Raw genomic sequence first — 24,555 nt, forward strand, 5'->3', positions numbered from 1 at the left:
AACATGGAGCTTGAGGAAAAACTGCTCTCTGGCTCCCTCAAAAAACCCATCCTTTTTCCTCCCATGTAAAGGCTTAGCACAGGGAGAGCAAGAAGGGCCTGTCTTGATGTGACTCTGACTCATCAGAAATCAGCTATTTGCTGCTTGGGTCACAACATGTTCCCTGAGGCTGGGCAGACACTTTCTGCCCCAAGCAGCTCTCAGTTTGGTGTAACGTATGTAGCAGGACAGGGCCAGGCCAACAAGTCGTGTGGGCTTCTTACCGGAGGTAGAAAACAGATTTAGTGGCACGTTCTTGGTAGACAAACATATTCTTCCTGTTCACCACAGAGAAGGCGTTGAGCACTGAGCGAAGCGCCTGGATAGCTGTGGGCAACGTGGGATGTTAGTTATCCCACATACCAATCCAGCCAGAAGCCAGACTCTTGACACACAAAACCAGAGGGAACCTGGGCTGTACGCACCTCGTGAGACTCCCATGTTGGGGCCCATCTTGAGGCGTGAATGCACGTGGATGAGTGTGCTCCACACAACGTCACAAGCAAAGTGCCCTGGCATGAACTGCATGGTGGCAGCCAGGTAGTCCCGAGGTTGGTAGCTCTCCTCTACAGAGTAATCTATAAAGAACATAGGACATGGCTGCAGCCATAGTATGGTAGTTGACATCTTCTTAGCCACTCATGGGCAGGCAGCAGCACTGCTGCTGAGGCATGGCCAAGGGAATATTCATACCATCTGTGGGCATGACGCGCTGCCTGTATGAAGTATAGGGCGTTTCACTCTTCCAGATGTCCTCCTCACTTTCTGCCACCAGTAATGAGTTGCATATGTGGCTGTCATGCAGGTCCTGCAGCAGCAAGCGCTGCAAAGGATGAGGAAAGATTGTTTCTGCTGCTTGCACAGCCACAGAAGACAGCAAGAAAGGCTTAGGGCCAGACTGAGTCCCTTCTCCTTTGACTTCCAAGCTGGGACTTCACCAGCTGAACTGGCTCCCCAGGCTCTCCTCTGAGCTGGGCCCAGACCAGAGGACCTCCAGAAGTCCCTTCTTGTCTAAGATATCTCATGACTGGTAGCTCTGTTTGTGCCCTCTGCAGATTTGTTACCTGATTGACAACCCTGCAGATTTCACTGATCTTCTTCACCACCACCTGGTTGAGACTCTGGCACTCCCCTGGCTGCTCCTCTTCTGTCTCTGCTGATGCTGCCTTCTCCACACTCAGGCTGCTTTACAGGGAAGGGGAGAATGGGGTCAGCAGGGCACCTGGACAGTGCTTGTCCCTGTGTGCTGGGAGCAGGAACACAGTGGGAAAGGACGGTAGTTTTCCCCTTACAGAGCACCAGTCTAGTCCTGCATCTTCCCACCCACACTGGGCAGGAAAGAGATCCTTTCCAGAGATGAGTGACTGGCAACAAGGTTGTGGTACAGAGAGGCAGTGGTCAGACAGGAGATCCTCCTTACCGTGTGTGGTAATACACCTCCACTCGGTCCTGATGGATTTTTATGATGAGCCAGAAATCTGGCATAAGGGGACACCTGGGCTCCTGGTCGCTCATTAATGCCTCCTCATACTCCGAGTCACTGCTTCCCCCATCGTAACCTGTAACGTATCCCCACTTCAGTCCCAGGCCTGGCAAGCCAGCCTGCCCCCTGGGCACGGCAGTCACTCACAAGCCCTGTCCTCAAGGCTTACCCCAGCTCAGGCACACAGTCCCCCACACCCCTGCACTACTGTGTCACTGCCAGTGTTTGCAGCTGTCAGTCAGTCCTGCCCCAGCACACTCACCCAGATGGTCAGAGTCCATGCTCCCCTGGCTTGACACAAGGCTCTGCACACGGCTGGGACGCTGCTTGCTGGAGCCTGCAAAGAGAAGAGGGGTTTGATCATGAAAGGACTTGCTAAGCCACTTCACATGGCCCATGTGGTGGAGAAACATCACACCACAGGACAATCAGGCAGTGCCAGCCATGGAGAGGCAGTGCTAGGGAATTGGGCTCTCACACCCATTACTGGAGTAACCAGGAACTGCATGTCATTAGGGATACCAGTGCAGCAGCACAACCTAGTACCCTGGGTTATCACTGTTAAGCAGTGAATTGCCAGCACTCTGGCAAGGAAGAGACCAATGGTCCTGGGTACCAATTCTGGTGATCAGGGACTGGAGCAGGAGTAGCAGTCACGTTATCTATGCTACAGCCAGAACTAGGCTCTTCCCTTTAAAGTTTCTGAGGCTGAGGTACATCCTGCCCACACTTGCAGCTCCTACCTTCCCTGCCCTGTGTTACAGAGTCAGTCAGGCTTGCTGCAGATGGTGTCACCAATGGTGATTTCTCACTGTTGCCCTTTTCAGAGGATGAGGATGGCAATGACTGTACAGTTGTCTCTGGAGCTGCCTCCTCCAGCGAGTCATGGCCTGGTGCTTTGCTTTGTTCAAGTCTCAGCACATCTCCTGGAACCTGCATAAAGCCAAGGTCATAAAAATGACCAGAAAAACAGACACTGCAGAATGTCCCATCACCCTCCTGCATCCTTCTACCTTCTGTTACCAGTGTCCCACACCTTCCCACCTACAGACCACTTGGTGCTGCTCACCTCATCTTGTGTGTGGCTGACTCCACCTGCAGGGTTTCCTGTGTCTGGCACAATGCATGTCTCACTCTCTGGCCACTCCCAAAGACCCTGGGCTTCTTCTGGGAGAACACAGCCTGTATGGTGTAACAGCTCAGAGCCCTCTGCCTCTGTTTCACTGCTCCCCTCCTGGCCTGCCTGGCCCAGGGCTGTCCTGGTGCCCCCTCCAGCTGGCTGCTGCAAGCAGGGTGTCCCCGAAGGGTCTGGAGCTGCCCGCCTGGAGTGCAGGCGGCTGATGGAGATGTAGTGGTAGTCGTTGCCTTCTGCGTTAAGCATGTAGCCTGGCAGAGCCATTCTTCTGAACTCCTGCAATACAGGGAAGAATAAGCATCCTGCTGGTGAAGTGTATGGCACTGCCTCAGGGCTATCTCTTTACCTCCTTGAACTTCTCTAGAGAGTGCTCAGGCCCAAAGACAAACTGCAGTAGCACCACCTCGCTGTGGCAGCTGGGCCGGCCCTTGGAGTTATAGATGTGGGTGGCCACCCGGTGCAGGATGGAGGTGCTGATGACCTGTGAGTGCCGCAGCGCTGACACAATCTCATCATCCAGGAGCCAGCGAATCTGAGCAGAGCAAGGACACACAGGAAGACCTAGGTGACCTGCATTTGCAAGGCTGCCCCAATTCTCATCCAAGCCCCGACAGGATGAAGGCAGACTCACTCATCACCCACATCCCACATCTCCTGAAATGTACCTAAGAAATGGCCTTTTGAAGAGAGCTCTGCATGTTCCACCCCAACTGCTGTAAGAATTTTGCCAGAGGTATCCCACACTTTTGGGGAGCACAAGGCCAATGGCCTGTGTGACACTAGTAAGGACTACTACTTCAGCTGACAGAGGTTGCAGCTTGGAGCAGGCTAGGAAGTGTGGAACAACAGCTGTGTGCTGTGGCCACACTGCTCCAGCTGGAAGCAAGAAAGAGGCAAGTCTGGCTTACCTCATTCATAGTGGCTTCAACAGCCTGTCTGTGCACACCAGGAAGGTTGGAAAGGGCAGGGTGCCTAGGAGAGATGAGACAAGGAATCAACCAGTCATTCTCATTCATGCAGCCACCATAGCACAGCTCCCAGCCAGCAAAAAGAACCTGTGAGGGGCTTGCTACACCTGCAGTGCCATACCTCTCATCTCCTGTAGACGGGAGACGTTCCAAGTTGTGCATGATATCCTCATCTGAGCGGAAAGAGGATGGTTGTCCTGGAGAGCGTGTGAAGGACACACTGCTCTCTGAGGTGCATCTGTTACAGGAGACAGAGCAGGCTGAGCACCAGCTTTTGAGCCAGAGAGGATAAACAGACGTGGCGACATATAAACAGGCTCCAGAGAGGGGAAAAGGGATCTCTACAGAAGGTGAGCCTGTCCTGGAAAAATTTTAGTTTTCTAAAGGCTGTGGCAGGCTCTGTGAGAAGGAGAATCATGAGTGGAGATGAGGCAAGAACGGTTCTCTGGGAAGGGCAGGCAGAGAGTGGGTGGGTGAGTAATTGGGCTTCTTTCCACCTACCTGTTGTGGAGAATGTCTGTGTTCACAACTTCTATCTCCAGAGGCAGTGTCAGCACAAAGATGTCCAGGGTCACACAGAGGTCCCCCAAGTCAATGGTATTCAAGCCCTGACAGCTTTCCAGGCAGCCCAGAACTTCCCCTGAAAAGAGATCACATACCAAGGGACTCAAGCAACAAACATCACGGCTTACACACATACACAGCCTGGTGGCAAGTACAGAGACTGCAAGAGGTGGCTGGCCCACACATCTGGACAAGCTCAAGAAGGTCTCCACCTTCCTGGATCCTTTCAACCTTCCATGACCAATCCCACAGCAAGTGAGAGACCTAGCGGAAAAGCCCTTGTCTGATGCTGGCAGACCCTGGAGGCTCCATACAGGGAGTGTTGGTCCAGAGTTACCGCTGATTAGGACACAGCATGCTTATTCCAGGGACTGCTTACCCAGCAGGGACCTGACAGAAGTTCTACTGCCCTTTAACTTCACAGCAAGGATTGCTCTTACCTAGACAAGTTGGCAGGGACTGCACGGGCATGGAGCTGTGCTGGCTACGCAGCTTCACTGAGCAGGTAAGGTGCACAAAGAGCGGAGGCATCTCCTGCTCCAGGAACTCCTGCTCATTGAGTGAGTCCCCTCCCAGCACACTGAAGGAGTCATCATCCTGGTTCACTGTGTTGGAGTCTGAGAGGGAATCTGTGTCTGGGAACTCATGCTCCAGCTTCTCACGGTACTCCACCTCCAGCTCTGGGTCACTCTCTGTGGCAATGCAGCATCCAGACACAGTTCCTGTTGATACAGGTTCCTTGTTATCAAACCAGGCCCACATCTCCAGAGACTCCAGCAGATACAGCCTAGCCCTGGAAGGCATCACCACAGTGAGACTACAGACATATTCTTCTCCAGACAGAGCAAGCAAATTTTACCTTCTTCAGCTGCCAGTTCTGCCTCTGATCCCTCCATGTCCTCACTGCCTTTCCTGTCTGCCTGATCCCGAGATGCCTCTTCCTGAGATGAAGAGAGGAAGGGCAGATACTAGAACCATTCTAGGCAGTGAAGCAGGCTGTTAATGGGCCCCCAGGGTACTTAGTCTACCCAGGGGTCTGCCAGCCCCAAATCCATATGTGACATCGAGCAAAGTTACTCCAGAAGGACTAGGTGCCTGCCAGGGCAGCACCATGCCTACCTCTTTCTTGGCTGATGGTGGGCAATAGAAGAAATAATGAGGATTTGATGGCACCGGCTTGAAATGTAAACTTCCAATTTCCAGGAATTTTTCCTAAAAGAGAAATCCCAGATATGAAGCAGACATTCTATTCCTGTTTGGAGCCAGGTCAAGTTCGCACATTCCTCACCTGGATAATTTTATGCAAGTCTGGGTGTGCCTGGCAGGGCTGTCCAATTTCCAGCAGCGAGAGGGGAAACTCTGAACAGCAGCTGGTGCCCATACTGCTTTTTGGCTCCTCTGTGGGGCTAGCAATGGTGTGGGAGTCCTGCTCACTGTAGTCCTCCATTTCCGCACTGACAGGATTGTGGACACGTCAGACAGGCAAATCAAGAAACAAGCCTAGTTGTATGTATTATCTATCCTGCAAGCATCCCACCTCAGTTCCCCAAACCTCATCTGTGTTAACATGATGTGACTTACCACCCCCACCCCTACAGCCCCAGAAACCTTCCTACCACCCACACACCCAGATAAGTGCTCAGGCTGTCTGAAGCCAGGCCTGAGGTAGTTTAATCATGCTGATCCCATTGCCACATACTATACACCACACTACACACCCTCCGTGGGAAATAGAGACATGTGGCTGAGTACAGGGACAGGCCTGCAGCAATCTGAACTACCAGCACCCAGTCCAGGGCACCTCACAGCAAGTACCACCATGCCAGCACCTCAGTGTCTTGGTAGCACAGAGAGGAGCACAAAGCTCAGGCCCATGCTCACTCAGAAGCACCTTCGCAGAATCAGTCACTAAAACAAAGATAAAACCATCTGGAGAGAGGAATGTCAACTGGCCAAAGCACATCTCAGGTACTCAAATTGGTGATACAGATGGCAGACCTGGGTGCAATGTGTCACAAACTGTATGTCCTTCAGCAAAGTTTATGAAACCTGCATTGGTCATAGTATCTTAAAATTCAAAAAAGTTCCCACAGTTTTTCTTGGGAAAAGCAGCACTTGAAGAAGTCATCTGACTTTTCAAATACTGAGTGTTCTTCAAAACCACAGTTTCATCTCAGCGATTTACAGTATAAAAAGAAATAGGACTGAGTATTCTCAACAAATGCTAGTGAATTCACATAAAGGAACTGTGAGAAGGACAAAGGAGCTATGTTTTTCTTCGACAGACACTAAGGCATAGCACTTTTTCCCCTCCTTAGGTTTCCAGAGGCAATACAAACCTCATAAAATACCCTAAGGAATAGAGGGACAGAAGTTTATCATCAAGCATATTTCAATTCTGCCTTGGTATTTCTCTTGTGCAATTTTTGCAGAGTTTTAATTAAAAAAAGTGACATTTTATCCATTAGAAAAAAATAACAAAGCTGTCATTTTCACCAGAGTCAACAGCAAACTCAAATGAGTCAAGCAGCAGGAGATGCATAATTTCTCCAGAAACAAGTCTGAGAGTTACTTGCAGACAAACTGCCATCCAGCTCAGGCCAGATGGGACAGTAATGAGCCAAGACTACAACAGAAAGGATAGATGCCACCAGAGATTATAAAAAATAGAAGGTCCTTGTGGACACCATACCAGGTGAATATCTCTCTGGAAATACCTGCTCTCCCATGTGGCTTTGTTAGACCCTACAACACTCCTTCTAGCAGGCAGTAGAAGATGCTTGAAGAAAGATCTGCCCTGGCCCACTACTAAGAAGAGAAGAAAGACCAAGGTGGGCCCCTACCTTGATTCAGAGACCAAGACACCTCGTTCCCTAGAGCTCTGTTCCTCTTCTTGCTCTATGCTGCCCACGTGGAAGCTGGCTGTCTTGGAGTGCGTATGGAAATGTTGGTGGCTCTCTCGGAATGAGCGGACATGGCTGCACACCGTCAGCAGAAAGTTGGTGATATCAATCTCTTGGAGCAGCTCCTCACAGTAGTCCATGGCAGTAAGTAGGTCCTGGGAGCTGATGCTGTGTGACTGCTGAAGGCTCTTGAACAGCCCTACAGATCAAACACAGTGCTTGAGCGTCCCACTGCGAAGATGTGAGGCCATGGGTGTCAGGTAATAGCCATGGATGGATATTCATCAAGTCCCAGCACAGAGCTGGAGGCAGTGCAGGTGCTGGTAGACAGGAGTCAGCCAGGGCACCTAGTGCTACATGTTAGCCTGGGCTTGGGTGATGCCAGAGTGCCCATGGACTCTGTCTCCATGAACGCGAGAGGAAAGTATCAAAGAAGGGATCACCCTTTAAAGCACCCACACAGGTTTGGGAACAGCCTCTGCAAGGCCCATAGGGAATGCGCAGAGGCATCTTTAAATCCCTTCTGGTGGGACATCAGGTCCACGGCTCTTCCCTTTGCCTGGTGTAAGTTCACAAGGAAAATGAGACATTGGTTTCTTAAAAGAAGATCCAGGGTCCAGCCCCAACCCCAACCCTGCCTCAGGTCCCATTGTGCCACTGCTCACCTTTCACATAGCACTGGTGGGAGTGCTCCTGCAGCAGCGTGCAGTAACTCACCAACTCCTTATGCTTGTGGTCTAGCCAAGCAGCAGTTGGAGGACGTTCCAGAGACTGGGACCTGGAAAAGAGGAACTGCAGCCTTCAGCACCAATAAAGCATGTTTTAGACTATAAATGGTTCTGGTGTCAGCAAACCAGGGCCTTAGGGCATGCACAGGCAGTGGCTGCCATAAGGCAGAGAGGCTAAACTGAGAACAAGGCAGGGATAGAGCCAGCCTCATGTCAAGGAAGCTCCTCTGTTTCCTGGCTAGGAATCGAGTATAGTTGGTATTACCTGAAAAAGATGTCCCGAGGAGGACGGTGTGCCCGTGGGCTGACCAGCTGCTCTCGTAACATCTCCAAAGAGCAGCTGTAGATGTAAATGGGGCAGCGAAATCGGCGGCACTCGCCTAGTTCAGATTGTGAGTTCTGGCGACAGAAGGAGATGTGCACATCTCTCCGCGAGGGGCCACTCTGTTCTCCAGGGTCACGGCTCACTTCTGCAAAAGAAACAATCCTGAGATAAAACCTTTGGTGGGCTCCTTGCTCCTGGTCAGAGGTCAAAGCCGTCACAGAAGCATCCACAGGTAGGTATTGGTTTTACAAGCTTCTCACCACTCAAACATCAGGGGCCATTCTCCTGACCTGGCACCTAACCACTCAGCCTAGTGCTTTGGCCACCCTGATCCCCTTCTTCGCAGCTGTGACTCTTCATCACCACCACCACTACTACTGCCTGCAGCAGCACAACCCTCCATTCCCACTGCAGACCTGGCTGACTTGCATCAGGGGCTGTGCAATCAAATCCCATGTACCTCAAGACCTGTATCCTTCTCCCTAAGACAATGTGCTGCTGACAGAGTGAGTCTGGATAGTGACATAAGACTTTTCAGTGCAGTTCAGTACTACCATTCCTAGTAGCTTCTATCTACTTGCATCCTCCTTGCCCACAGGGAGCCAACCTTGGGCCATGGGCAGTCAACTCACAGTACAGTCCCTCATCCCTCCATGAACATTGCTGTACCCCTTGTCCCGACTCTGCTGACTGCTGGGCTGCAGCCTCTTATTCTCTCTACCTCAATCTGCCCAACACCATGTTCAGGAATGTTAATGATACTAATACTTTAGCAAGGTGCTGTTGGTACCATGGGCTGGTGTTATGCTGAGGGTAGGTAATGGCACTGCAGCATCCCCTTCTTCAGCCCTGACTTGCTCTGCAGAGACACGTCCCAGAGTATCCTCTCCAGATCGACTCTCATCTTTTGGAGGTTTGTCCAACCCACAAGCCATTAGCTTCTGTACATCTGGAAGGAAACAAAGTAAAATCACCCTCTATCCACTGAGAACAGCTTAACCTCTCAATCTATATTCCCAAGGGAGCAGATGTTCCTGCCACCTCTGCGCATAGAAGCAGCTTCACAGTGTACTTCCACCTGATCCTAGCAGCCTTCACCAGCAGCTCAGTGGAAGCCAGACCAGTCAGTGCCAACGCCCAGAAGCAGGCACTCCCCCAGACCATCCCATTAGCAGTCTCTCCTTACCCCATTCATTAACAATCCTACTGGGAAAACAGTTCAATAGCTGCAGCCAGCAAACAATGCCACATACCCTGCCTGAAAACCCTATGTGGGCAGCACCATGTCCAAGGAGAGAAGAGCAGGACATTTAGCACTTGGCACTACTCTATTCCTGGCCCTATGGTGCAAAAAGATTGGGTCTGAATTTTGCTGTTCAATTTTCTCTCCACCCTACAAGGACCGATTCTTTTTTTGCTGTTTTCTTGAGGAGGCACTTGGGACTGCTGCCTCCTCTCACTCCCCAAAACAGGCCACCTCACCTGAGAAGGTGGCTGGCAGGAAGGTCAGGAACACATGCTGCGGGTTGACCAGCTTGGCGTAACATCGCCACTGAGGGGGAAAGGGCCCCGTTGTGTCACTCAGGGTCACGTCATCCTCGGGCAGCTCTGTGTTGCCAAGGCTCTGATGGAAGAGCAGAAGTTGGATAAACTCATAGCACACAGCACAGGCCTACCTTGAGGCAGGTAGCAACCACACGGAGCAAATTCCTCCATTACTGCTGGTTGGCACCGTGCTGAAATCACACTGGACACCCCTGCACCATCCTCAGAGCAGCTTGGTTGCAAGAAACACAGCACATCCAGTCAGGAGATGCTTAGTCAGCTTTGCCGAGGCTGGTTCTGACCTCCAGGCAATGACGGCTCATGGTTTCTGAGCAATGTGTAACACATCACTGATGTTGTAACAGGCTAGGCCCATGGTGAGTACACCTATCCACACACTTTCCACACTCCTGTCTGACTTCTGCCACAGGCTACAGCTTAAACTGCTGCCAAGTGTGGGGAAAATTAGCCACCTTTCAATGTTTACAACTGTTCCAACCCTGGTGCTCCTCAACAGCTGCCCCCTTACATTCCAAGGGGACTCAGGAGAAGGACAGCATAGCAGTACCTGCAGAGTACTTGTGGAGCCAGTCATATCCCTCGTGCCATTGCTGCCAACAAGATGATAGGATGCAGAAGTATCCTGCTGCTCCAGGGTCCCAGAGGCTTTCAGGGTTTCTTCTGAAATGGATCACAGAAAAACCAACCTGAGAAACACCAGCTGAGGATGAGACTTGAAAGCAAGACTGCTAAACACCTCACAGCTTCTGGTGTCACTGCTGCCACGCTCCTGGTCCTCACCTCTGATCACAGGGAGTGTGAAAGGGGGTTGATGGCCATCACGATCCCTTTGCAGAACCTGCTCCATGAAAGCCACATGATCAGCATCAGCCATGGGGATCTCCCGGTCACTGAGGTCATGCTGTAGGCAGCCATGGAAGAGGTTTAGTAGCATTTCGTTGGGCACAAATGAAGAGTCCTTGGTCACCTCCTCATTCTCTGCTTCAAAACAGAACCACGGCAGCTTCAGAGACAGCATCTCCACAGCTGCCACCTGCCCAGGACCCCAGGAGACAGTCATTTGCAAAGCAACACTTGCACAGAGCCAGGGATTTCCCCCAGCACCTCTGCAAGGCTGACTTGGAGGGTGTTGAGGAAGCCCTGGAGTTTTGGCATCATTAGTCACCCTGCACTGACTCATCCTGCTCCTGTAACTGTTCTGGATGGTACAGACAAGAAACCACCACCACAGAGCAACTGTCTAGGTTTAACGTTTTCAAAAGCAACTCTTCCAAATTATCATCCCAAGAAAGACAGCAATACAGCTGGCCAGCCCTGGGGCTGCAGAGTCAGGAAGAATGGCACTGAGCTACTGCAAGAGGTATGGCAGTGCCCACACGCTGCTGCCCAGTGAGATAAGCACACAGGGCAGGGTGCCCACAGCCACGGAGGGAGGACAAGGGGAGGCAGGTAGTCAAGAGGCACCTACCTTTTGTCAGCATTAGGAAGAACATTTCAACCTGCTGGCACCTGGGCAAGAGCTTCATGAGGTTGAACTGGAATGGGATCTCATGCACTCGAAAACCAGCCCCCATGTCTGGATCTGCAACAAGAGCTAGGAATATAATATGCCTGTGGACATCACATATCCCTGACTCCCAGGCCACCACCGCACGCATGGCGTCAATCCTAAATGGAGTGCAGGTAGCACAAGTGAAGGTACACAGCAGCAGTGCCCCAATTCCCCCTCTTAGGAGGGCAGAGGGATACAAAGAATGAAGGTGGAGAAAGGGCAAAGCCTGTGCCAGAGGCTGCAGCAGGTTGTGAGCTACCTACAGAGAGGTATCTTGCTCTAAGAGTCCCTTGGGCTTACTGCCACCTTTATACAAGGAGAGATGGGAAGCCACAATGAGGCCTTAGACAGCTCGGGCCCAGAGCTGCCAAGGGACCGAAACTGGACATTAGTGCTGCAGGTAACATTGATGGAGAGCAGTGACCATGCTGGGAGCCAGAGGCAGCCTGAATTGTCACTTTAGTCAGGGACAAGAACACCCCTGCTCTTGGGAGAGATCTCCCATTTGGCAGGCTCTACACAGCCCTGTGGGCATTTCCTATCCTATTCCTCAGGAAGTAGCCTTTGCCCTCCAAGCCCTGAGCTTGCCTCGGCCTCCCCCTCCCATGGGACTAATGATGTGATCCAATACGATTCCCTCAGGTCTTGGCCTCAGCCTTTGGGATGATCCTGGCTTCCTCAAACCCACACAATTCCTGAAAAAAAATCTGCAAGCAAACAAAAAGATCTAGGATGGAGCGAACCACTGAAAAAAGCAAAACCAGTGAAGTTCTGGAACAGACTGCCTGACAAGGGCAAACCCCCCACCTAGTTCTTGGTGAACGACATTAATCATGTCAGGACAAATACACAATCCTATCCTGAAGGAAGAGAACAGACCAGACATCCTAAGGTCGCCTTCCATATCTTTGAAGCAAACAAAAAGATCTAGGATGGAGCGAACCACTGAAAAAAGCAAAACCAGTGAAGTTCTGGAACAGACTGCCTGACAAGGGCAAACCCCCCACCTAGTTCTTGGTGAACGACATTAATCATGTCAGGACAAATACACAATCCTATCCTGAAGGAAGAGAACAGACCAGACATCCTAAGGTCGCCTTCCATATCTTTGTGGGCTAATGGAGCATTCAAAGGGTCCAGAGATGAACAGGACCACCAGAAAGCAAACACTCCACAAACTGCTCTGGAAACTGACCTGTAACAGAGAACATAATTTACAATTTCTGTACTACCACTTGCCCAGGCATACCCTGCCCATCACTGAAGATGAGAGCTCATCTTCCACCTGCGCTACAAGTCAGCCCCCTCACAGAAATACAGAATGGCTGAGGCTGGAGAGGACCATTGCAGGTCATCTGGACCAACCCCTCTGCTCAATCAGAGTCACCTCATCACCTCTTCAGCCTAGGTAGAAAGCCTCAATGCTTTCTGGGTCTTCCAAGACATTTCTCCGACAGTTTAGCACAAGTGCAACAAAGTGACCACCAGCCACCAAAGTCTACAAATTGTCAAAATACCTGCTCCACCTTCCAGCAACCTCTATAGGCCCCTAGATATTCAGGGCCTAGCTGCCTCTTGGCTCCATCAGACTTGCTGGGACATAGATGCTGGACTCACCTTCAGCAACTTTGGTGTCTGAAGGAGGGCAGACCCACTCCTTGTTCTGGCACAACTGGCTGATGTACTCAAAGGTCAGCATGGTGGCAATGCACGCAAGATCCCGGGGATAGAGCTGCAATAAGCAGTCAAGTGTCAGCTGTATGCAGCAGAATTATTACCCCCAAATGCAGGACAAAACAGTCTAAAAGCAAGGAGAGGAAACACCTATAATCCTGTCCCCTTACTTGCCCTATTCTCACTCACTGCTCCCTCCTTCTTCACCAGTCCTTTAGATTGTTTTCACCTTGTTCAGGAAGAGTGTTAACAGTCCTGTTTGCAATCCCTGCTCTGGTTGGGGATTGTTCCCCAATCAGACTTGCTCCCCTCCAGTGGAATGGCTCTTATCAAAATAATTTGTATTTTCCCAGCTACCCCAAAGCAGCATTACATGCACTGCCTTTCTTCCAGAAACCTTTTACGTTTAATGGCCAGTTCCTCTTTGAGAAATCTCAGGTCTTTTTGTGAGCAGCATTCCCAGCTCTTCTGGCCCTCAATATTCACCTGCAGTGTTATGGTGCTCTTACAATAAACCTTTCTCTGCCCACAAAAGAGCCCATGCCCCTTCCCTTTCAGGGACTCACTGCTTTAGGGATTTTCTGATAGGGCAAGCCATGGAGGTGCTTCCAGTTCTCAGCAGTACTGTGGACATGGCCACTCTGTGGCTCTACCCAGCACTCAGTGACCAGGTTCAGTTCTGTGTCCACCTCAATGGCCTCTACCTCTGTATCATTGTCATCATCTGTGGAAAAGCTGGAGGAAAGACAAAAGGCAAGTCCTGTCAGATGGCACAGAGCCAGCAGCCCACTGCAGCTCTTCTCAGAGCTGTGAGAGCAGCCACACAAACCCAAGGTTTGCAGGCAAAGCCCCAGCTAACTATGATGAATCCGTGACAACTAGTTATTTCTACTAGATGATGGAGGTCTCCCCTCCTTTCCACACTGACTGCAAAAGGCAAGTCTGGAGCTGTGACTCGACTGCCAATCCTCCCTGGAGGAGGGCAACAGCCTCACCTGTCTTTGGTGGAGGTGGAGTGGGGCGGGAAGAGGATGTATTGGACGACACAGGTGTGCTTCTCCCTGTCACTGCTGCTCTCGCTTGAGCTGTCGATCTGGAGGGGAGACACTGCATGAACCTGGACAGCAGCAACAGATCTCACCTACCCAGTACCTCCTTACACAACAACCCCATCACCTAGACAGGAGAGAGGGAGCCTGTCCCAGCCCCCAGAATTCTTCCAGCACAGCACATCCCTACTTGCTAAGCATCTCTCTGAAGACAGTACCCAAGAAGAAATGAAATGACCAATGAAGAAAGTGCCCAACCCACAAGCTGCTTTACTTTCTCTCTATATGTCAAAGGTGTGTGCTAGAAGCGGATGATAAATCCTGTCACAGGAAGGCAAATCCACCCCAGAAGCAGCAATGAAGGACTCTGTCCACAGTGCAGTACCCAGGCTCACCTGTATGGGCAGCTCCAGCACCATGTTGATAATTCCATCCCCACTGGATGCAAAGTGGAAACCCTCTGACAGACGAACCCTTGCAACAGAGAAGCAGTCAGACCATGCCTTCCACCCATACTGCAAGCCTTAACTCCAAAAATGACTGCACCCTTCACCCCATAACACCCTTCTTGCCAAGACAGGAGATACATACAGAGAATGGGGAGATGTGACACCGCACAGGACAGCCTGTGTGAAGATCAGGGAACTCCAGGCACAGTAATGCCTCTTGCCCTTCTGTATGTTTTCCTGTACTCTAGTTTTCCTCAACTGCAGCTGCAGAACCGGGTAAAGCACTGACCCAAGTGGCTATAGAAGCTATGTACAGGACTAAAACCCTCTGCACAGCAGCTTCAACTATTGCCTATAATAAGGCCTCAGATCCCCCTCTGCTTTCTCTGCATCCTGAGGACAAGCTGGAGAAAACACCCCTGTCCAGGTGTGCAACTTACTCTGTGAGTGTGGACAGGAGCTGGGCTACAGCAGTGATAGGCACAGCTGGTGCCAGCCCCGACTGAACACTCCAGATCCAACGCTGGTGATAGAAGTAGCGGGACAGCGAGGCCAGGGTGGACGAGGCAGTACGATTGGCCACCATAGTGAGTGGACCAGACACCGGGGGGTGCTCCAGGTTGAGAATAAAGGGGGCTCGATAGTCAGAAGGCAGCTTCTCATACCTAAGAGAGGGCAGAAGTGTGGTGTGCTGAGGTGGAAAAAATGTAGGTTTTTTCTGCTCAGGGCCAGAGCTGTCTGGATTCACAGCCCACTCACTGGGCCCAGGACAGAGTCCTCCAGCAGCAGAACACGGCTGGCCCAGGACAGCAATAACTCGATAGCAAAATAACTGAATTTACTTCTACATCGTATTTAATGTGGAGTAACAGATCCGCCTGTCCAGCAAAAACCTGTGCTGCAAGTCACAGCCACGCAACCCAAACCCACCCCAAGAAGCACTAGCTTTGCAGCTGCAACTGGCAGCACCATCCACAGATCCTCTTCCTTCCCACTTCCCAGGGCAAGAAGGCTGTGCTGATGGCCTGGATCTCCCATAACTACCTGATGAGCAGCTTCTCCAATGGTTTGTGCAGCACAACAAGGCAAGGTCTGTCTGAGAGGGCTGACTGGGCCCCAGCCACAGGTGGAGACTTGGAGGGAGAACTACTGCCAAACATTTTCCTCTTTGCTTTTGGAGTTGCCTCCTTGCTCTGGACCCTGTGGGGAAAGCGCAGCTGCAAGATGCGGTCCCGTAACTCCTCCACTATCTGTCATGGCAAAAACAAAAGGTAAACATGACCACCTGTGTCCGGAGACATAAGCTACTCAAAACAAGCTTCTAGAACAAGAGCATAAGTAAAAGGAATAGAACACTCCTTGAATATACAGAAGAGCAGGAGTTAAAGGTCATTTTACTTCTGAGGCACTAGCAAGACCAAGATCAAGATGACACAAGGCTCTTTGGTCCACATTTTAACAATTACAAATATTTTTAAAAGCAAAAGATAAGTAAAAAAAAATCCCAAAGACAAGTTCAAGGTTGAAGAAATCACCTTCCAAAACTCAGATGAAAACCAAATTAACTGGATGCCAGCTCCTCCACAGCAGCAGTCTGAGCACCCACCCTCATTCTTCCCTCCTCCTTTCCTCAACAGCCTACAGTAAATGTAAACTAGTCCATATCAGCTGTGGGAACAGTCTGGCTCTGTCTTATGTATTCCACTACTATCATGTTCATGTTTCAAACCTTTATGGTAAAAGGTTTCAGGAGCTTAGGTTATTTTTTAGGTTAATTTTTTCCAAGACACTTTCACACTGACTTCCTGATTACTCTTTTTAGCTTTTAGCAGCTCTGAATGTAGTTCTACCCACACCAGCACCTGATTCCTACAATACCCCAGTGTTTTCTTTGAAATTTGCATGGTTAGGTTTCTTTTCATGATATTTGTTCAACATGTTTCAATTTCTATCACCATTGTAGGCAAATGGAAGAACAGCAGCTTCCCATCTCCCTTCTCAACACTAATTAGTGCACTAATTCTGCACTATGTTGCCTCTTGGGTCCCTTCTGTGGTTTTATGTTGATATCACAGAATCACTGATGGTGCTTAAGCTCCGAAATCCAACGTGCACTATTTTCCAGCTATCAATACTGGCGTCCAGACACCATTGTGCTGCTTATGTGTCTCTAAAGCACATGAGTTAAAATAGCTTTGTGCCACCTGCACATTTTCCCAGCTCATTACCTGATACCTTTCTGCACATGAGTTCCCTACCCTTCACCTAAACATTGGGAAAACCACAAACAGCTCTGCTGTGATGAGAACAGAGCATTTTTTCAACTTCCTTGCCTTGTTCCCCAAGACAGTTTGTGGCTTATAACACCCCATTCCTACTCCAGTTCTACAGCTGTGCCCTATAGGAAGTCTCACCAAAAGCTTTATAAAAGTCAGACTGTACCAAGTGCTTTTCCTTCCCTTCAACATTGGAAACTTGAATAGCTCAGCATAAAACTCCCTTTCCCTTAAACAAAGTGGGCTAAGTTCTACTCCCATCTTCCACACTGAGTAGTTAGTCAGCCCCATGGCAGGGAAAAAACCCAAACATGGTGATCTACATACAGCTCTGCTGCAATGATCTGGAGCTTGCCCACAGCTGCAGGGTATGGTGCCTGTCTCACACCTTCTTCACAAAATAGGTATTAACTTTGACCTGCCAGAGGGAACTCCTTCAGAAAAGCTGTCACTTGGCATTACCAGCCCACATGTTGGCCCAGCAACCAGTGCCCAAACCCTGGATTCCATGAAGACATAAAAGGGCAGATCCTCCAGAGTGTCAGAGCATTTAATGTTATCTGGGTTCATTATCTCAGAAAGAGATGGCCCTTCCTATGTTTGTCAGCTTCTCCTCAGACTAATCTCTAACACTAAATCTAAGTTAGAGAAACCAAAGACTTCTTTCAGGAAGATAAAATATCTAGATTCAATGATAAACCTCATTTATAAAGGTTCACATAGTTTAATAGCAGGACATCTTTCATATACTTATGTTTTACTTAGGAACACTCACGGCTTGCCTTAGCCATTAGTGTTGGAGAAACAGCCTACACAGTAACTCCACCTTCTGCATCTGAGAAGGGCAGCCCCATTTCTTTTGATACAAAAAGGTTATTAGGTCTGTCTAGCAGTATTTTATCTCCTGAAAACATTTCCTGGGTATTAATTGTTTTCTCTCCCTGTTTGCATTTTAACTCTTAAGTCCTTCCTGTCCAAGAGATTCAATATACATAAGCAATTCACCACATACTGGAACAGGTAGCCCAGGGAACATGTAGTACATCCATCACCGAGGTCTTTAGAGATGAGTCAGACAAGTATCTGCTATTCTTGACAGATGGTATTGATTGTGCTTTGGTCACAAGGATAGACCAGATAACCTTTGAGTCATTTCGAGCCCGTGGTTGAATTAAGCAGTGGGAAAAACATCCATGTGACCAACTATTCTATTATCTTTGAGTCCTTGGGTTTAGGTCTTCCACAGACTAAACACAGAAAGTTTGTCCAAACTGACCCCTTCTGTTACAACAGATTCACACCCACATAAGCTTTAACATAGTAGTTACTTATTAGAAGGCACCTGCCCACAGTGTCACCTGTGATCTAGCCTTTATTTTCACATCCAGAACTTCCTGCTCTGCTCCTACCCCACGAAGCAGGCAGCCAGCTCTCACCTTGTTCCTGGCCTGTGCAGGTGTGCCAATGGGGAACCCCAGCCGGAGAACCATGCAGGGAGCTTTGGAGATGATCCGTACCACATAAAATGAGGAAGGTGTAAGGTCCTCAGAGCTAGAGAGGAGGGATTAAGACAGGGCTGAAATAGCATGGATCTTGCTGCTCTGTTGTGTCAGGCCAAGTCCGCAGAGCTCAATAGTCCACACAACCTGGCAGCAACACATGGCAGTTCCAGCATGTAGAAACACCCCAGCTGGCTTCCCTCTCCCTCTGGGCTGTGCCCAGAACAGAGCAGCAGCAGTTCAGAAATCACAGGATTTCATACCCACTTGTCTGTTCTTATCTTCTCCTCTAGGCATCTGCTTCAGGCCCATCACCATGTACCCGTCTATCTACATCTCTGGTCTGGCCACATGCCCGATTGCCCACACAGGACTGTTTCAGAGCCACTCACCCGTGTATCAGCTTGACGTAGGAGTAGCCCTCGACCAGCACAAAGCTGCTCCAGTCCCGGAGCAGGGAGGTGAGTGCCGAGTGGGAGATGCGGCACTGGATGGTGCTGTAGCGACCATTATTGCCTGGTGTGTGCAGGTGCTTGGGCACAGGCCTGCAGGGTGGGGCAGAAAGTCATTTCAGAACCATGGTTTCTCTTCTTCCCCCAAAACCCACAGAGATGTTGCTAAATCCATTCCAACTCATCTTCTGACTGGTATATCAGCAGCTCCACAGCAGCCAATGCACAAGCACCTCCCCTACCTGTGCCTGTTGGCGAGAGCCACATTCCCTGGGTGGCCATAGGCACCTGCAAGACGGTTGCAACTCTGCAACTGGACTGAACTGGACACCCTGCTTTCCCAGGCTGACCCATACTGCACACATTAGCTCAGTTCTGCTCATTACATACGTGTCATGCTCCAGAAGGATGACTATACGATGCATGTGCAGCCACCTCTGCCAGAAGTTGGCATCCATGGAAAGGATAGGCTTCCAGTAGGAGGCAAACTGGGAATGGCTCGAGTCAGACCCACTGTGCTGCAGGGATAGCACCTGAGAAAATGACAGGACAATATTCAGCCAGAAAGTGTCCCGTTCCACCCATAGAGAGCAGGAATTTCTCTAGCAGCTGAGCTGTGTAGGCATAGAAGGCCACATTCCTGGCTTTGAGTAACTTCCTCTGAGCAGAGTAAGTGTGTTCACATTGAAACAGGCAGTACAATGTAAGCAAAAATAAACCGGGTTCCTGAAATGCCAAGTTAATTAGGAATTTAACTACTTAGCATCAAGTAAATCAACCATGAAAAAGATGGCATATGTAATGGCGTGCTCTCTGATTGAGAGGGGGATATATGGCTTGTGTCAGCAAAGCAATTAAACACTGGGATTACTCATCTGAGAGTGCTCATGCAAATAGGGTGCCAGAATGGGTGGCATTGGGCAACTCTACTATGTTTGTATGGTAACACTGTGATTTCACCAACTATAGCAACTCTGCTGACATAGAAATACAGTGGTGGTTAGCCACAAGACAGGACGCTCCAGATATACTGTGGGATACAAAACCCTACATAGGGAAAACATACTAGGCAAACCTAAAGAAGGACTTAAACAATAAAATTAGAGGGATAGTTCTCCTAAGTTAAAGCTACCCTAGCTTTAATAGCTGCTAGTCCTCTTCCATCAATGTCAAGGACACTGGCAGCAGGGAGCAGATAATATGCTGGCTCAGTAAGCTTCAATGAGTTTGAATTTTGCAGTGGAAACTATTAGCTCATGTTTTGTTTAGTTTCTGTTGTGCAGATGACAAGTATCCTTCTTGCACCTTCCACATGAGTGCTTAAAGCAATGAGCCTATTAAACACTATTCAGCACATCCTGTACCTTCACCTGACAGTACTGAGCTACATCACCAGGGCACAAGACTGCCAGCAGCACTCCACACATATGAGGTATCCACTGAAAAAGCACAGCTAAAGTAAGCATGTCAGCCTCCCCATCAGTCTCACATATCACATCACTACAAGAGAAGGCTTCACAGCACACTTAGGAGACTTGATGTTGGGTTGTAGCAACAAAGACATAGGATGATGTCTCAGAGCGGAAAATGTATGGTATGAGATGTTCACTGCATTGCACCTGAACTCTCTTACTGAGCAGGACAAAGCACAAGAGATAAAGCTGGAGAGTTACAGAGGATCTTCACTGCCTCTTGAGACTCAGCGTCCACTGGTACAAGACAGAATAGGCAGAAAAAACCTGCCCCACATGAAACAGTAGAGAGAGGGAACATACCGGAGTGGTGGAGCCTGGGGGGATGTAGAAGAGGGGCACCCCATTCTTGGTGCTCTCAGGAATGGTGAAGTGTTCTGGGACTGTATCAAAAGACTGCAGATGAACCAGCATCTGATCTGTCTGGTTGATGCTGAAAAAGAAGAGGCAGTTAGCCACAAAAGCCCACGTTCTCCTCCTTGCTGCCCCAGTCAGCCCAGGGCCTGCACACACAGAACTCCCTATGTTCTGGGAGGCCACCTACACCAACAGGGCTTTCTCAGGTGTCCTGGGTTGCAGTGTGGGGGGTATCCAGGGTATGTATTCTATTATCATCTCCACAAGCTGTTAAAGCAGGTGGGGCACTGATCGTTATCACCCTGTCCTCAGGGCAATCCTGATGGCTCCCTCAGGGGGCTGTCTCTGATTAACAGGCTGTCAAGGACCCATGTATGGCACATCCTCCCAGTGATCCTCATCGCCTTGGCCCGTGGTGAGGTGACTCACCCCAGGGGTGGGGAGCCAAACATGCTCTCAGGGATATAACTGGGGTTTGGACCAGCACAGAGAGCCCTTTGCCTGCTGGATTCCCAGAGGACAAGAGCTGCTGCTGGACCTTCAGGAGAGAACCGGATCTGCGGGATCACTGCTCCAACAAACCCATCACTCCAGGAGGACTGCAGCCACCATTTAATCAGACTACTACTACACCCTGACTGACAGGGTGTCAGGTTACTTTCTGACTCTGTCAGGTTATTTTCTGACTCTGTCAGGTTACTTACTGTTGCATTTGTGTTGTTTTGTTGTGTTGTTCATATTAAATTGTACTTCTGTCAGCACATCAGGCAATGCTGGGATTCAAGGCCTGATTGCAAAGAGCATATTAAGGGCTTCCAGTGTAACAGTCAAATATATAAGGAGGATGATCAGAGCTGGAAACAAAGTGCTAGAAAAGGAATCTGCCAAATAGCAGGGAATAACAGTCAGCCTGGCCAGAAATGGCTATAACCTTCAGCCCTAGAGACATGAGGTGTTTGCTGCTCCCAGTGTGACCATGTAGCACAGCTGCAAGGGTGTGCTGTAAGAACACATGACCTCCATGGGATGGCAGTCAGAGGTAAGGTTTGCATCACAGGATCAGGATTTGGGAGCAGCAATATGGTCACCATGAAGCATTTTTACAAACCAGGTCACAGGCTAGTTCAAGTCCTTTCCTTGGCTACACAGCAAGCTTGTTGCCAGTCATTCCCCTTCCTTAGAGCACATTCCTTTTGGACCCTCGGTTGGGATGGCCAGCTGCATAACCATGTCCTAGCATGCCAAGGAAGAAATTACTAAGTTACACTGGACACTGGAAACTGCTGGGGATAGTCCAGCTCACCTCTGCAAGGTGTTCCAGAAGCGCCGGATGACTGTAGTGCGGTACAGACTGGTGATAGGTTTCCTCATGGTGCAACTGATGTCATGCAAAATGTCATAGCTTCCCTCCATGGTCACTTCCACCCATGTGCTGCGCTTTGATGGGTCCAGGGGCCAGGGTGTCACAGCCAAATACTCAATCCTCATGTTATGCTTCCAAAGCAGCACTAATTTTACCTCCAGCTGAGACCCACCTGCAAAGGAGCAGTAGAGTAAGTTCAGGTGCTTGTTCAGTACATATCTGAGCTTTACCTCTACCAGGGATTCCCAAATACCATGAGATTGTTTGATCACTATGAGAGGAACAAAGTAATCTAACAATTGTTTGCTTTACCTGAAGTCACTCTCTCCCCCCTCCAACAGGGAGGCTTCACTTGCACAGTAGCATTTGGTGAAGAGTTCTCAGTTCTTTAAATGTACATGTACTATCTACATAAGAGAAGGCAACTGAAACTCAGAGGAGGTGCTGACATTTGCAATGGGCTCTCTTCTTCACAGCTACATCTTTGCTTCCAAGAAAACTGTTGCTGTGCACAGATGAGCAAGGCCGTTAAGCTATAAAGCTTTCTCATCCACACTGTGCAGAGTTAAATCTATCCCATCACAGAAACATGGACATGTGGACATGATAGGCACAGACTGTAAACAACCTGGAAGGTGAGGCCCAATTCTTGAATTAACCACCATTCATCCTGCACAGACTGTATCTCATGTAATCTAGAACTTCAAGCACCAAAGCTTTTCACTATGTTTACCTTCTCCTCCCAAAGTTAAGGTGTTAAGACTGAATATCCACCTATTCTAAAACTGTTCACTTTTACCTTTTCCTTTAAGCAGGCCATTGTATCTCTAGCAAGATTAACACAAACACCTGACAGCAAGCCTCACTGAGCCAAAAGAGCAGAAAACTGTCACACTCCTGCTGACTGTGCAAGTGTATTTGTAATGAAACATCCCAGGGAAACACATGACTTTCTGTAACAGGGCCACGCTGCGATTTCAGCTGCTCAATCATCTATTCTATGTTCAGCCTGCTCTATAGTTCACCAGACTTGCAGCATTTGTGTGATAAGTGATTGGATGTGCTGGAAACCGTCCGAACAGATCATCAGCCTGGATCCTATGTTTCCTGCAGAGTTGCATTTGCTGCTGTCAGAGGCACATCCTGCCATTCCATTCACAGGCTGATTATGCTCCACTTTTTTGCTCCCACGGTCCCTGCTGGGAGGCTCCCTCAGAGTACTCTTCTCTAGCCAATGTTTATAAGAAACCTTCCAGAGTACATGCCAAATTCATGCTTGGTTGTTCTTGTGATTAAATTATTTTTATTCTGAGAAGCTTCATTCCCACAACACTAAGAAATCCTTACCCAGTTTCAGAACACATTCCCTTCAATAGTCCCAGATCTTCCTGCACCTCAAAAATTCATCTTTCCTGAACCAAGATGATCAAATGTGTGTATTATATTTCATCTGCACATCACCTGAGGGATTACTAGGATTTTATTTAAAGTCACTACTATTTTCCACAATTGGTGTTTTGTGTTACTATAAATGCATTTGCCAGGTTTGTACCATCTCTTGTTTCCTGTGAAGATTGCCTAGTTTATCGGAGAGGCTAAACAAGAATTTATAAATTCCTCTCTTTCTATTTCATACTGTCACCTCACTCATTGCTTTAGGGCTCACCCACTGCTTTCTGCACAATATTTTAGTTCTCATAATAAAACCTTTCTATTTCATCAACAGCAAACATGATAAGTAAATTCCTACATTTTTGCTCAGATCATTAGTGAAAATATTTCCAACATCCACCTCTGTTTCCATTAGTCATCCTGGCTTCAATCCTAGGATCCCACACAAGCAAAACTAAAAACACAGGCAAAATATTGACTTAGTTTGAAGTCAGATGAACCTCCAGCTTTTTCTTACTGCAAACTTCTGGTTCTTGACTTTATAGCTAATAAAGGTTTTTGCTGCTTTAATTTCCTTCATCAAATCCAGTTCTGTTACTTCAGAAATCTCACTTCATCTTCCCAGTTCCTGACACTGAGAATAGCCACTCTCACTGGCCAGCTAATGCCCAGACATTTTTGGTGCTGGACAGATTCACAGAGGAAGAGGACATTTTGAAATATGTCATCCAGGCTCTCCTTAACACAAAATGGTCAGTGAGAATTATTGTTTTCTGTTAGAGGGAGAAATCCCGACACTGTCCCTGAAAGAAGGAGGAAAAGAGCTGCACTCTGTTACAACCATGGCCCCACAGCTTCACTCTGTTCCATACTTTCCGATCCTTCCCCTTTCACAAGCACTTCTGTATTCCTAACTAACCATGGTTGCCTTCCAAACACCTAAATATCTAAAAAATCAAACAGTGAGGGTAACCAGAGCACTTATAAATATCACAAACAACCTCTCCAGGCAACTCTGAGCACAAAGCTAGCTATTTATTTCATTTTGCCTTTGGCAAAGTGAAAGAGAAAAGCAACAGTGTCAAAGTCCACAACTGCACTCTTTTCCTCTTGCTTCACAGCCAGCTGGCTCCTTAACAGCCCTCAGTTTGCAAGTTTTGGTAATCCAGGTTAATTAACTGTTCTTTGTTCTTCTCTGAAGAATGGCCCGGAGACCTCTGATTAGCCAAACATGCTTTTTCTTAGCAAAGGCAGTGCTAAATGTCTAAATGTCTTGGATCTTTTGTAAATTCTACTTCAGCATGTTAGC

General features: G+C 48.9%; 1 protein-coding gene across 1 annotated transcript in view; it reads right to left on the reverse strand.

The window, feature by feature from the left end:
- The window catches only part of SZT2 (seizure threshold 2 homolog (mouse)), a 56,845-nt gene that overhangs the window by 22,562 nt on the left and 9,728 nt on the right, over positions 1-24,555 (reverse strand). Inside the window, exons 9-43 of the mRNA XM_009070772.1 lie at positions 21,795-22,026; positions 20,438-20,567; positions 19,053-19,195; positions 18,603-18,755; positions 18,148-18,262; positions 15,480-15,685; positions 14,876-15,100; positions 14,382-14,460; positions 13,933-14,030; positions 13,504-13,672; positions 12,881-12,995; positions 11,180-11,293; positions 10,492-10,692; positions 10,259-10,371; positions 9,628-9,769; positions 8,936-9,094; positions 8,086-8,290; positions 7,758-7,870; positions 7,033-7,291; positions 5,478-5,643; positions 5,309-5,401; positions 5,049-5,130; positions 4,630-4,911; positions 4,127-4,265; positions 3,747-3,863; positions 3,566-3,629; positions 3,004-3,189; positions 2,592-2,933; positions 2,266-2,455; positions 1,785-1,859; positions 1,460-1,598; positions 1,104-1,221; positions 733-862; positions 465-617; positions 264-366 (exon numbers count right to left, since the gene is read on the reverse strand). Coding sequence (XP_009069020.1) covers positions 264-366; positions 465-617; positions 733-862; positions 1,104-1,221; positions 1,460-1,598; positions 1,785-1,859; positions 2,266-2,455; positions 2,592-2,933; positions 3,004-3,189; positions 3,566-3,629; positions 3,747-3,863; positions 4,127-4,265; positions 4,630-4,911; positions 5,049-5,130; positions 5,309-5,401; positions 5,478-5,643; positions 7,033-7,291; positions 7,758-7,870; positions 8,086-8,290; positions 8,936-9,094; positions 9,628-9,769; positions 10,259-10,371; positions 10,492-10,692; positions 11,180-11,293; positions 12,881-12,995; positions 13,504-13,672; positions 13,933-14,030; positions 14,382-14,460; positions 14,876-15,100; positions 15,480-15,685; positions 18,148-18,262; positions 18,603-18,755; positions 19,053-19,195; positions 20,438-20,567; positions 21,795-22,026 — 5,350 coding nt within the window. The remainder of the gene's footprint in view (positions 1-263; positions 367-464; positions 618-732; positions 863-1,103; positions 1,222-1,459; positions 1,599-1,784; positions 1,860-2,265; positions 2,456-2,591; positions 2,934-3,003; positions 3,190-3,565; positions 3,630-3,746; positions 3,864-4,126; positions 4,266-4,629; positions 4,912-5,048; positions 5,131-5,308; positions 5,402-5,477; positions 5,644-7,032; positions 7,292-7,757; positions 7,871-8,085; positions 8,291-8,935; positions 9,095-9,627; positions 9,770-10,258; positions 10,372-10,491; positions 10,693-11,179; positions 11,294-12,880; positions 12,996-13,503; positions 13,673-13,932; positions 14,031-14,381; positions 14,461-14,875; positions 15,101-15,479; positions 15,686-18,147; positions 18,263-18,602; positions 18,756-19,052; positions 19,196-20,437; positions 20,568-21,794; positions 22,027-24,555) is intronic.

Source organism: Acanthisitta chloris, unplaced genomic scaffold, assembly GCF_000695815.1.
Source record: "Acanthisitta chloris isolate BGI_N310 unplaced genomic scaffold, ASM69581v1 scaffold41902, whole genome shotgun sequence".
Lineage (NCBI taxonomy): Eukaryota > Metazoa > Chordata > Aves > Passeriformes > Acanthisittidae > Acanthisitta > Acanthisitta chloris.